General features: G+C 39.0%; 1 protein-coding gene across 1 annotated transcript in view; it reads right to left on the reverse strand.

Annotated features, from left to right (window-relative positions):
* dhtkd1 (dehydrogenase E1 and transketolase domain containing 1) overlaps window positions 1-14,650 on the reverse strand; it is a 98,143-nt gene that overhangs the window by 18,259 nt on the left and 65,234 nt on the right. Inside the window, exons 12-14 of the mRNA XM_039761297.1 lie at window positions 6,771-6,877; window positions 2,480-2,644; window positions 2,206-2,288 (exon numbers count right to left, since the gene is read on the reverse strand). Of these exons, the coding sequence (XP_039617231.1) occupies window positions 2,206-2,288; window positions 2,480-2,644; window positions 6,771-6,877 (355 nt within the window). The remainder of the gene's footprint in view (window positions 1-2,205; window positions 2,289-2,479; window positions 2,645-6,770; window positions 6,878-14,650) is intronic.

A 14,650-nucleotide genomic window follows, 5' to 3' on the forward strand; every position in this document is an offset into this window, starting at 1 on the left:
GATCCCCACAGAATCAACAAGCTAATTAAAAGGGCAGGCTCAGTTATGGGATGCTGCACACTCTTGACCATTGGGAAGTAGTAGCAGAGGAGAGAATGAATGCATGTCATCTCTCAGAAACACTATCATTAAGTAATTTTAGCCAACAAATTATTCAGCAGGTGGGTGTAAGGAAACCCTACTGGGGTTCCTTCATATCTACTGTAATATTCCTTTAAAGTCTCTCACTATGACTACTCTATTATGATTGCCCAAGTCACTAGGTTTTTGCTCTTTTTTGTAATTATTTTGTGTATTTGAAGGGGTTTATTTTTGTTTTAATATTTCTATATTTTTGAGTTTCTGTAAAAGCTACATTTTCCCAGTGGAGCAAATAAAATTATTATCTATCTTTTGTCCATCTTTATGCCCAGAGGGGACTGGGCAGTCTAATGGTCTGGAATCCCTACAGATTTAATTTTTTTCTCCAGCCGTCTGAAGTTTTTTTTGTTTTTTCTGTCCACCCTGGCCATTGGACCTTACATTTATTCTATGTTAATTAATGTTGACTTATTTTATTTTCTTACTGTGTCTTTTATGTTTCTATTCTTCATTATGTAAAGTACTTTGAGTTACTGTTTGTAAGAAATTGTGCTATATAAATAAATGTTGCTGTTGTTGTATCAGCAAAATTAAATGCCTTGTCAAAAATTACATCCTTTTGGAAGCTGGATAATGAACTGAAAGTTCACTTTCCTGAAGAGATGGTAAATCTAGCTTATAAGATAATGGTAAAGGAAAGCACCTTTTATGAATTTTGTAAAATTGGAATATGAGAAAATTTGAGCACATATGTTCTTCATAGGCATGAAGACTCCAAGCCTTAAAGTACAGCCTGAAAATGCCTAAATGATGCCTGCCAATCCCCACTCTACAATCAGCATGATAGATAGATAGATAGATAGATAGATAGATAGATAGATAGATAGATAGATAGATAGATAGATAGATAGATAGATAGATAGATGCAGTGCAGTGCAACTTAAAAAATGCAAGGTGGAGAGTGCAAGGCAGATATAACAGTCAATAACTTTGTATAATGTTAAAGTTTACACCCCCAGGTGGAACTGAAGAGTCGCATAGTGTGGGGGAGGAACGATCTCTGCAGTCTGTCAGTGCAGCAGTCTGTCGCTGAAGCTGCTCCTCTGTCTGGAGATGATACTGTTCAGTGGTCTGGAGATGATACTGTTTAGTGGCAATTTACTAAAAGTGAAGTTACTTTAGCTGCCAAATAAAACACTGCCATCTACTGAATTCTGCTTAACTCACTGTTTACCCAGTGAAGGGATGAAGTGGATTCAGCTGCATGATAGATAGAAACAAAAGGTATAACCTAAAAATACTTTTAAGTTACCTTTAAAAAAAAATAAAGAGAAAAGAAAAAAAATGACTCCCTAGATACTTCAATCTGTCCTGTCAAGAACTGAACATTCAAAATTGAAACTTTAAAAGATGTTATAAAAATCAAATTTCTAAAGGACTGATTTATATATTAAAACTATAAATATGCATATTTACATATGCCACTATATAAAAGAGGTAGCAAAGTGCCATGTTGTGTGGAGTTTGCCCACCCAAATATATCTGCTCTTGGATTTCCTTACACATTGCCAAAATAGAGTGTCAGGTTAATTGTCAGCTTTAGATTGACCCTGTATAAGTAAGGGTGTGTGAATATGCATTGCAACAGACTGCCATCCTGTCCAAGGTAGTTCCTACCTTGTGTCAGAGATGTGGCAGACGTAGACTCTGTCTCCTGTGACTTTGACCTTTACCAAGCCTTTTAAATAATGTTAAGAAGTAAATCAAAAAGCCAATAACTCCTCCAGTTCATATATGTGGAAAAATAATTTCAGTTCCAAGTGCTCCGAGATGCCTGATGACTCATTATCCCTGAGGGTGTGGTAAGGCTCTGCCAAGTTGATGGTGATTTTTTAATTATCTTTCTGAATCTTAATAGGCTCCATTGTTGTGGTTTTATTGTAGCCAGCCGTGTAGCCCACCACATTTTAGACTACAAACTGAATGATAAATTCCTTTTCACAAAATATTGTTTAATTTGCTCAGTTCTTTATAGTAGAACTTGTAAAAAAAAAAAAAAAAACACAACACAGGCAAATGCTATTAAGATGAATGTTGTAGAACAATAACCAGTAAGAATCTTACTTTTTGGGATCCACAGATGGGTCACCTATTACTGGCTTAAAATGTGTTCCAGGAGCCATATCTTGTAAAGATGACACAGCACCCTAAATTTTAAATACAATTTAAAACTTCATTAATATAAAAAGCAAAAACTAGAAAAACATATAGTAAGTTCCAAAATCCATAAAAGATTTAAATGCAGTGAAGATTGCTACTTTATATAAACTGTATATATGCAAATTAATTAATAGTGACAGATACTATAGATAATGTGAAAGATGTAAAATATTATTACCGGAAATCGAAGTAGCATTTTTGGGGAGGCAACAATTAACGGTTTCCGAAAATTCCGAATCATTTGTCGCCGCAGAAGATGAAAATATTGGGCTGGAGTGGTAGGGTGCACCACAGACATGTTCACATTGTCTCCATCCACTCCTTGTTCTTGGCTGTCACACAACTAAAATATACACAAGAATACAGTTAACTGATAGAACCTGAATACTTCTGAAGATGCTTGAGCTCAGTGATGATTACAAGGGGCTGCTGACCTACAGAATGCAGCACTTGCCCAGAAGCAATATTTGTTAGCCCACACACTCAGCTTGCATGGTAGCACTAGTATGCTACATACAGTATATTAAAAACATTTTCAAAAAAGTATTATATTCATAGTTTATAATGTATAAAGTTGACTAACACCAAAAAAACGATTTTACATTGGTTCATTACTAGGTTACTGATTACAAGGTTTTCTGAAGATAATGGTGTGCATCTTATTTTGGGGATGAGGATTTTGCCGTCCCCATAGATCTGGTGACCATGGTGAAAGTGGATTCATGTGGATTCAGGGGCTGCAGATTTCTGGATTCTGATTCCAGCACCCTCAGCTGCATAGTTGGACTTGGTACTCCAACACTGAATAGATTGATTACATCCCCATGGGCAAATGCTGGAAGGAGGTTCATACAGAACTGCACTGTCTAAAGAAGTGCCCAGTATGAGAATTCTGACCACAGACTTGTTGCTACTCTGAAGATCCAGCCTATGTCCAGTAGGCTACCACCTACTAGGAGAATGAGACTGGACCTGGACAGACTCAAAGATCAGGCTGTTTCTAATGAGTCTGCATGCAGTTTGTGTGAGGAACTTGCAAACTTGGGTGAGACTGCTGATCCTAATGTGATGTGGGAGACCTTCTGTGACAAGACCCCAAAGAAGGCTGAGGAGTGTGTTGGTGTTGCCAGTGTTCCCAGAAGGAGGTGTTTCACCTCGGAGGGTAGCCTGGATATATTCGAGAGGAGTTGCAGCATACGGCTTGATGTCAACTAAGGTCTGTACCAGGAACTGAGAAGGACATCTGAGAGGGCTCAGAGGGAAGATAAGGAGGCATTTGTTAGAAGAAAGTGACACACCATCTAAGACCTTCTGCTTAAGAAATGAAGCTACAATTGTGACCCCTACTTTGAGCAGCTGTTTAAAGCCGATCCTCCAGCTAGGATGTTGGACATCTCTGGGTCCGCTGTTCTTGAGGACGATTCCCCGATTAGTTGTGAACCAGCCAATCTCATTGAGATTGCACAGGTGGTCAGGCAGCTGAGGAAAGGGAAGGCTCAGGGATCTGTGGTATCCGGGGTGAACTTTTCCTTGCTGCTAGTATGGCTGTCCTCCTTGCTTTGCAAGCAATTTTTGCTTCCATTTAGGAGATGGGCGTACTGGAAAACAGGCCTTGTCATTCGTATTTGGAAAGGGAAGGGTAATCACTTGGATTGCAGCAAATACAGTGGGATAACACTGCTCTCGGTGCCGGGTAAGGTTCTTGCTATGGTCATCCTTGATATGATCCATGATCACTTGCTCACCTACCAGCAACTGGTGCAGTCTGGTTTTATGTCTAAGAAGTCTAACATTAACTGCATCCTGACACTGAGGGTTCTTATGAAGCACATACGCAGTCTTTGTCAATTTTCATAAAGTGTTGGAATCATTTGAGTGAATTTCCCTGTGGGGCATCCTGACACTTTGTGGGATCCTCCCGAAGTTAATAATTCAGTACTGTACTATGTTTTAAAAGTACTGGCTCCACAGACTGTATTTAAGTCAAAAGGCATGGAAATGTTTCACAAGATCTCTCCACTAATTCCTTATGCCATTTTTGTATCCTTGATCCATATGTACTGGAGTTACACATGTATTTACTCCTGGTCAGTATGTCTACCCTTACCTTCTAGACCAGGGGTGGGCAAAGTAATTCCTGAAGGGCCGCAGTGGCTGCAGGTTTTTGTTCCAACCCAGTTGCTTAATAAGAGGCACTTATTGCTCTAGAAACACTTCTACTTCATTTTAGTTATCTCCCTCATTAAGTTTTTGAACCCTTATTACTTATTTACGTCTTAAACAGCTGCATTCTCGGATTTTAATTGCTCCTCATTAACAATAAGATGCAAATGACAAAAGAAACCAGCAGTTATCCATTTTGCTTGTTACCCTTTACACCTGTGTATTTATCGTGCACTATTTTGTTTAGTTTAGTTTAATACTTGGAAGGAAAGAGAAGAGAAAAAAGTGACAGATTGAGAATTACCCATCCGTTTTATACTTCAAAGTATTTGGATGATATCCTTAGAATGGAAAAAAATCTAGGATATTAGAATGACTTGACATAGCATAATTAAAGCACTAACAAGCCATGAAATGTAATTATTGGCAAGGATTGTTTTCTAATTAAGCAACTGGGTTGGAACAAAAACCTGCGGCCACTACGGTCCTCCAGGAATGACTTTGCCCACCCCTGTTCTAGACTCTGAGCACCATTTCTTTAACTAGCAACAAAAAAGATTTCTGGTAGGTAGCATTACAGTTAAGATCCTTTTTGTTTCCAGTCAAAACAGTTAATATTTTAACTCTGGAAAAATGCACATGATGTTATTTACCTGAGGCTATCTTTAGGCATAGTTAACAATGCCTGTCATCATGTTTTTGAACATTTGCCAGTTTTCCAGTTTTAAAAGACAAAGCAACTTATTCTTTGACTGATTGCATATATAGGGTCTGCAAGTAACATTTCTGAAAAATAACCACACATATCTGGGTTTAAGCTTTTTGAGTCTCTCCCCTTTTCTCCCTCCTTGTGGCTAATTCTTTGCACTTCAGTGAAAAAATTTGGGTGGAGTGAGGGGGAGAGCAGTTGTATAGGCTATTACTGGACTTTGGTGATGTCAGAATTAGATTTTGATACACAGTACACATTTTGGGCAGGAGAGTATTTAGTTTTTGGCATTGACATCATTTACGCATTTATTATACTTTAAAAAAAGGAAAATATGAATCAGTAAAAGTAAGAAATATAACATGAAGAAAATAAATGTTCAGAAAAGAGCAAGGCCAGTAAAATGTTTGACTTTACAAAATATAATGAACCATGGCATCCTTCCATATACTGTACTGAAAAAAAGTAAACTTCTTGTAACACCTGGCTAAAAAATATCAGGACTTCGCATTCTTTGTGGTGTAAGGAAACCTGTTGAATTTGGGGATGTATAGGTGACTAATCCAGTGATGATAGATCAAGGGATGAGCCAGCCCTTTTTAAACACCCAGAAGCAGGGGTGTGCTCAAACTGGTGATTCTGATTGCTGCTCTTTGTGTTTCTACCACGACAGAGCAGTGAAACAGAAGAGTCTTCATTTTCTGTCCTTGATATTTAGTGTAGCCAGTTAAAGAGATGATGCTTGTCCATAAACACATCTACATGTACATCTAATCAGCTAGTTAACATTATGTAGACTGAGAGACAAGCATTGACTGGAAGGATGAATGAATGTTGCTAGTAACAACAGATAAGCAAGTAGTGTAACCAATCAAATTGATTAAATTCAGTGACTCCACATTTCTGAAAGATATAATACAATACAATGCAATTTAATTTTATATAGCCCAAAATCACAAAAGGAGTGCTGCAATGGGCTTTAACAAGCCCTGCCTTTTGACAGCCCCCCAGCCTTGTAAGAAGACAAGGAAAAACTAAAAAATTAAAACACTAGTAGGGAAAAAATGGAAGAAACCTTGGGAAAGGGAATTCAAAGAGAGACCCCTTTGCAGGTATGTTAGGTGTGCAGTGGTTGTAAAAAAAGGGGGGTAATTACAATACAATACACCGAACAGAACACTTAATACAATATAACACTGCAATAGAAACTTTACAAGAACAGAGCACAATTCAACAGTAGATGTAATACATGTGCATACATGAAGTTTCACCTGCATGTAACAAAACTCATTTTGATTTAGTTTTTCTCCTTTTTATATCTTGACCATAAAATTTCAAAAACTCTGATTGTATGGCCAAGGTGTCTCTATGGGTTGACCAGTGCCATCCTGGCCCTAATATGGTCTTGGGCCTGGTTTGGAAGATTGTCCCTTGGGTACTGTGTGTGTGTTTTAGCCATCTTCTAAATGAGACAAGGGGGTTTAGAACATGGAGGCACCTATATATTGAGAAAACACTGAGAGCAATATTTGAAAGGACAGCATGCTAGTGTATATGAATACATCTGAATAAAAAGCTTCTCAATAAATCCACATACCTGCAGAAACCTCTCTATGTGACATGAAGAGTGCTCTGGTCCAGCGCCATCATAACCATGGGGTAAGAGAATAACAATTCCACTCTGAAGGAGCCACTTAGCTTCTCCTGTAATAAATAAATGTTAGCATGAATGAGTGTACAATGGATCCCACATCTTAGAGCACCAGGTGTAATGAAAAGGATCAGATTAACAATAATGTTATAGATAATACATCTGACATTTCTTCACTTAAATACATCTGTACAAATTAAAATATTTAAACAGATGATGCACTGCAAGCTAGCAAGGGGTATTGTGCTCACAGCCTGCAAATGAAATAGCTTGACATATTTATGTGCTTTTATCCTTATGAATATAAACTCACCAGCCACTTTATTACGTACACCTGGCTAATACCAGGTTGAACCCCCTTTTGCCTTCAGAACGGCTGTAATTCTTCATGGTATAAATTCAACAAGGTGCTGGAAACATTCCTCAGGAATTTTAGTTCATATTGATATGATAGTGTCCCACAGTTGCTGCAGATTTGTGAGCTCCACATCCATGAAGCAAATCTCCCATTCCACCACATCCCAAAGGTGGTCCACTGGATTGAGATATGGTAACTGTGGAGGCCATTGGAGTACAGTTAACTGACTGTCATGTTAAAGTAACCAGTCTGAGATGATTTGAGCTTTGTGACATGGCACGTTATCCTGCTTGAAGTAGCCTTCAGAAGATGGGTACACAATAGTCATAAAGGGATGGACACAGTCAGTAACAATACTCAGGTAGGCTGTGGCATTTAAATTGGTACTAAGAGACCCAAAATGTGTCAAGAAAATATCCCCCACACCATTACATCACAACCACCCTGACCTGTTGATACAAGGCAGGATGGATACATGCTTTCATGTTGCTGACACCAAATTCTGACCTTACTATCTGATTGTCACAGCAGAAACTGAGACTCATCAGACCAGGCAGTGTTTTTCTAATCTTTTTTTTTATTTTATTGATTTCATTGTAATCATTTCATACAGATAGATCAATTTTTACAAAAAATAGGATTGAAAACAAATCAACCCCCACCCCTGAGAAAGAGCATGGCCAACGGAGTAAAACTTAAAGCTTGTAAAAATACATAAAATTGATGAGTTTAATAGGTGGATAAAGATAAATGGAGAAGAAAAAGAAATGGGAAGAGAATCTACTTCCTCAGTGCTTTAAGAGCTTATTCTAAAATACTATTGATTAGATCCTGCCAGGTTCTGAAAAAGTTCTGCACAGATCCTCTAACTGAGAATTAGATTTTTTCCAATTTCAAATAGTATAAAACATCAGTTTCCCACTGACTTAAAAGAGGAGAGTTAGGATTCTTCCAGTTCAGCAAAATAAGTCTGCGTGCTAATAGTGTAGTGAAGGCAATCACAGTTTGTTTGTCCTTCTCCGCTTTAAGCCCATCTGGAAGAACACCAAACACAGCTGTTAATGGGTTAGGAGGGATTGTGACACCAAGGCTGTCTGAAAGGCAGTTAAAATTTTTTGTCCAGAATGATGTTAATTTGGTGCAGGCCCAAAACATGTGACCCAGTGAGGCTGGGACTTGATTGCAGCATTCGCAGGTTGGATCTTGCCCTGGAAACATTTGGACAGTTAGATGTGCTCGATATATAATTATGAGTTGAATAATTGTATGCTTTGTGCATATGGAGCTCGAGTGAATTCTCTACAATGCTACCCCCCACTTCTTTTCTGATATGTTGAGTGATAGATCTTTTCCCATTGTCCTCTTGGATCTTTGAAAGGGAGGGACTGTAAAATAATTTTATATATTGCAGAAATGCTGTCTGAGCCCTCGAAACTGAACAGTATTTTTTCCAGCATAGAGGAAGTTGCGAGATAAGGGAAATCAGGCAGGTTCTGTTTAACAAAGTTTCTAATTTGAGGATAGTGAACGAAATGTGTTGCTGGAAAGTTAAATTTGGAATGTAATTGTTCATAGGATGCAAAGATGTTGTCTATATAAAGATCTCTAAGTAATTTAATCCCAAATGTTTTCCAAATATTAAAAACTGCATATGTTTGCGAGGGTTGAAAAAGGTGGTTCTCATGCAGAGATGCCTCAGATAAAAGATTCTTCATCTTAAAATTCTTTCTACATTGATTCCATATTCTAAGTGAGCGAAGCACAATTGGTTTATTAGTATATTGGCGATAACTTACATTTATTAGGGCACAAAGCACGGAATATAAAGAAGTACTGCAGGATTTTATTTTGTGGAGGCTGGCCCGGACACAAACAGGCAGACACGTTCATGTCACCCACAAACACGTTTATTTACACTATTTACACAGTTCAAGGTGCACCAAAAACCCCCAAAGTCCCCAAAGACCTGGCCACACAATGCCTTTCTTCAGACCGCCTCCTTCTCTCTTCTCCAGCTCAGTCCACTCCTCTCCCGACTCTTACCTTGAATGAAGGGAGGCGGCCCCTTTTATCATCACCCGGATGTGCTCCAGGTGGGTTCCGGCAATCTTCCATGGACACACCCCCGTGTGGCGGAAGTGCGGCAGCATCCCCGGAAGCACTCCGGGTGTCCCTGCTCCTCTACCCCCAGCACTTCCTGGTGTGGCGGAAGTGCTGAGGTCCAGGGCTCTAAAGGCATGGGGGCCCACAAAGGAACCAGGGCGGTCGCCCCCAGATGGTCTGGGGAAGGCGCAAGTCCTCCTTCGGTCCTTCTGGGTGTCCCGGCTGGGTTGCCACCCCAGCCACCTCTGACAATTTCAATTACTGATCAAGCCTGTGGATGCTCATCTATTTGTGTCAAGGTTTCTATAGCTTGTATGTTTGCAGGCCCAGTAATAAAACTATAAGTTAGGTAGAGCCATGCCACTTTCTGCCTTAGGTTTTTGTAGGGTCGCTCTTTGGATACGTGGATGTTTTGAGTTCCAAATAAATGAGGTTATGGTTGAATCTAATTGCTTAAAAATTATTTATTGATGTATATTGGAATGTTTTGAAATAAAAAGAGAAGCTTAGGAAGGATCTTAACAATGTTAATCCTTCCAGCTAGAGTGAGATGAAGGGAGATACTATATCTGATACCACAAATGAGACTGTTCTATGTATGAGAATTCCCACACCTCTAGTTTTCTTTGTAAAGATGGAATGGAACATTTGGCCAGTCCAGTTTTTTTTGCAGCTGGAATTGATACTTGCTTAGTAAGTGGGCCTCCTGTAAAAATACTATTTTAGCGTTTAAATCTGTTAGGTGATTGAATACTTTCTTTCTCTTTAATTTGTGATTCAGGCCTTTAACATTCCAGCTCACAAAGTTAACTGTCCCATCATGGAGACATTGATTCTGAATTTTTGATGTCATTTTGTAGTCTTAACTGGAAGTGTGACAGCTTTAACCTTAATTTCCAATTTTCCCACGAGTTACTGTCAAGCAGCCTATTGTTATAATTATAAGGATTAAAAGGATAGATTAGATATAGCTTGCTCTCTTTCTCTCCCCCACTTATCCCAAATTTTGCCTCCCCACAAGAGGCTGGACCCCACTTCACAAAGTCCCAGTCCTCTGACATACCTAGAGACAGAGCACATCCAAAACAAAACAAGCCCCCCCCAGCAGCGGCATTCTATCTATTGCCAATAAAGTCTAAATACTATAAGCATAAAATATAATCTTCAACAGTTTGGAAATATTAAGACAGTAAACTCAGGGAATGGTGTTAAAAAGTGGCTCTGGATAACCATAGTAAACCCTAATGCAATAATAGCAATAACAATAAACTGAGGGTATGATGTTAAACAGTCTCCTTTAGAATAGTTAAAAACAAAACAAAAAAAAAGACTACTTTAATTTCTTCCACAACTACGTCTATAATTGTAATTAAAACATAAACAAAAAATGTCAGAGAAGAAAAAAGGATGTATAATTATGGTACCCGTATCGTTGTAAGCGGATCAGACAGTAGGTAATATCTTTTTGCCATACCATCACAGGATGTGACTCACTATCGTATTTCAAAAAAGCATTGGGATCAGCTTTCTTAATTCCTTTTCTGCTTCCTCCGTTGAGGAGAAGATGTGATATTTGTCTTGAAGTTCCACTTTCAGTTTGGCAGGATACAAGAGGCTGTATCTGATATCGACTTTCCGTAACTGCTGTTTAATGTTGTAAAAAGCTGCACGTTTAGCAGCTCTTGAGGGTGAGAAATCAGGGAAAATACGAATGTGGTTACTTCAAATATAATCTCTTGTTTTTTGTCTGAGAAGTGCCATTACATTAAGCTTAAATTGTAATCTCTTGAAGCGGACAATTAAAGACCTAGGTTTAGAGGTATTTGATCCACATATACGATAAGCTGCCAGTATCTCGGTATCTGATTTAAAGTCCTCTCCAATTATTTTTTAGAATAGTTCAGCTACAAATTTCACTGGGTTTGGACTTTCACAATTCTCAGGTAGACCTTCGATTCTAATATTCCTCCTCTATCTATCTTCCAGAGCCGCAAGTCTGTCTCCCAGTTTTTTGCATTCGGAATTCACAGCTGTAGCTTTTCCATCGGTGTTAGATGCCAAATGTTCTACTGTTTCAATTTGAGCCGTGAATATCTCCCTAACTTTTTCCAGCTGATCGGCAAGTTCTCTCAGTTTAGACACATTTTCCTTGAATGTGTTCCTCAGTGTTTCTCAGCATATCTTTAAAGACTGCATCAAAATGATTATAACTGTGTTTTTCCAAATATTTATATTTCTGCCGAATCTCTTGCAGCTCCAGCCGCAGCTTCTCGTTTGTCTTGAGCAAACTATTTATTTCTTTCTTCATATTTTTCTGAATGTCTTTCTTGAGCTCACTTATGGCCGTGGCCAATGCTGTGATCATTTCCTTCAGTTCGGACAAATCGTTTAGGCTTTTGTGCTCCGCAGGTGAAGTGGCAACCCCCGCTACAGCCGATGCCTTCGGCTTGCAAGGAGTAGATGAATGTGTGGATTGCAAGGCCATCTCCAGTTTCAAGTGATCTTCTGGAATCGGCGAGCTATCATGACCTGCATCACTTGCACCTTCTCTCCCATTTTCGCTCTCAACTGGAGATGTTGCAGTGGAGCGGGATCCTTGGAATCCTGGGAAGTCTGTGCTTTCGCCTGCCTGTTCCAGGTCAGTCTCTGAAAGGCCGTACCTTACACTTGGGCTTGATGTCTGTTTTAGGTTTCTTTTCCGTTTCTTTCTGACCCCCTTTCTTGTTACTCATGTTTATATACTATAGTAGAAACTCTTCAGGTTGGGTAAATATAGGATACCTCGGGATAATAAGAAATAAGAGAAAAAATAAAGTCATTGCTAACGGAGCTCTGCTTCAGACGTCCATTTCCCATAACGGAGGAGACCAACCTTGTTTTCTTCTGAGCGTGATGATCAGTAGTGTTTGTCTGTTTTTCTAATCTTATATTGACTAGTTTTGGTGAGCCCATATTAATTGTAGCCTCAGTTGTCTGTTCTTAATGAACAGGAGTGGCAAACAGTGTGGTCTCCTGCTGCTGTAGCCGATTTGCTTCAAGGTTTGAAGTGTTGTGTTCAGAGATGCTCTTTGGCATACCTTGGTTCTAACAAGTGTTCATTTGAGTTACGGATTCCTTTCTATCAGCTTAAGCCAGTCTGGCCATTCTCCTCTGACCTTTAGCATCAACAAATTATTTTTGCCCAGAAAACTGCCACTCACTGGATATTTTCCATTTTTGGGACCATTCACTGTAAAATCCTAGAGATGGCTGTGTATGAAAATCCTAGTAAATCAGCAGTTTCTGAAATAATCTGACCATCCAGTCTGGCACCAACAACCATGCCATGTTCAAAGTCACTTAAATTACCTTTCTTCCCCACTATGATGCTCGGTTTGAACTTCAGCAGTCATCTTGACAATGTCTACATGCCTGACTGCATTGAGTTGCTGCCATGTGATGGGCTGATTAAATATTTGTGTTAATAAACAGTTGAATAGGTATACCTAATAAAGTGGCCAGTAAAAATATATGGTTTTAGCATAGTGAAATGCCTGTTCCTTAAAACAGATGCACCATAGTAAGTCTGTCTGTTTTAATCACTGTGCATTTTGTTGCATTTGTTCATTGGACATTCTAGCCCTTACATCCATATATTGCTGCTACAAAATATATTTAAATATGATCTTTGATCCAGAGTTCTCTGTCAAAAGTTTCATGTGAAAAAAAGAGTACACCATGGAAAAATAACTCATACACCGTGTTAAATATAATTAAGCAATAATAATAATGAACTTTTTTATTTACATTCTGAGTTAAACAAGAATAAATGCAGAAAAAGAAAGCTGAAAATACAAAACACATCAGAGCACATTAGCACATACAAACTGCAAAGTCAAAACAAATTCTGCATATTTATACACAAAATGTCCTTGAGATAAGCAGTAATACAAACATTGTCAGAGGGATAACCTTGAGCTACAGAATACCCAAACTCCGATTATTTTAACATGCATGCTTATTAGACCTGGTGTTGTGGCTCTTTCATGTTGCTTTCTTCTCTCTGTCTTTTATAGTCATAGTTTGATTATATAGTTCTAAGTTTTTTTTATACTCTCTTTCTCTTCTGAGTGTTTATGGTGGCACTTAATCTGCCTTTACATAAAAGTGTTGTCACAAATGATGGACCTATGCCCAGACATCTACCTGTATATTTTTTGTTGTCTGTCTATAAATTTATCCATTTCAGAATGCAACTGACCCAATATAATTTTGAGTCTTAAAACCACCTATACAGTCAAAATGATATGCATCTTACCTTACTTCCTCATCAGCATGGAAATATATTTTATATACAATAATCAAAAAATTAAGGAAACACTTAAATCACACATCATATCTCAATGAACGAAATATTCAAGTGGAAAATTTTTACTGAGTAAAATAGTGTAATCTGTTGAGAAGAAAATGATGCAACAATGGTCAAAAGAAACCAAAATCACCAACTCTTTCACCATCACATCAAATAATCAAATGAAAAATTCAAATCACTGGCTTATCCAACTTGTGTAAATTTCATCACAGCAACTCACAATGTGACTCAGAAGTGTGTATGGCCCCCACTTGTCTGTATGAATTCCCAACAACATCTGGGCATGCTCCTGATGAGACAGCAGATACTGTCCTGGGAATTTCCTTCCAGACCTGGATCAGGGCATCAGTGGGCTCCTGGAGAGTTTGGGACACTGCTTGGTGGTGCTAGGTGCACAGATACAGAACATCCCAGAGGTTCTCAGTTGGATTTAGGTCTGGGGAATGTGTGGGCCAGTTAAGCATTAATGTCTCAGTCAACTAGGAATTGTTTACACTCTCTAGCCACATGTGGCCGGGCATTGTCCTATACCAACAGGAACCTAGAGCCTACCGCACCAGCGGAAGGTCTGGCAATGGCTCAGAGGATTTCATCCTTGTACCTAACAGCAGTCAAGGTATCATTGCCTAGCACACGGAGGTCTGTGTAACCCTCCAAGGATATGCCTCTCCAGATCATCACTGAACCACTGCCAAACCAGTCATACTGCAAGATGTTGCAGGCAGCATTACATTCACCACAGCATCTCCAGACTCTTTAATGTCTGTCACATGTGCTCTGTGTGAACATTCCCTCATCTATGCAGAGAATGGGACACCAGTGGTGGACCTGCCAATTGTGGTATTCTTAGGTGAATGCCAATCAAGGTAAATAATGATATGCTGTGACCACAGGTCCCCCAAGAGGACTCCTAATGGAGTTTGTTTCTGACAGTATAGTCAGAAACATGCACAGCAGTTGCCAACTGGAAGTCATTTTGTATTGCTCTGGCAGTGCTTGCCCTGTTCCTCCTCA

The sequence above is a fragment of the Polypterus senegalus genome, chromosome 8 (genome assembly GCF_016835505.1).
Source record: "Polypterus senegalus isolate Bchr_013 chromosome 8, ASM1683550v1, whole genome shotgun sequence".
Lineage (NCBI taxonomy): Eukaryota > Metazoa > Chordata > Cladistia > Polypteriformes > Polypteridae > Polypterus > Polypterus senegalus.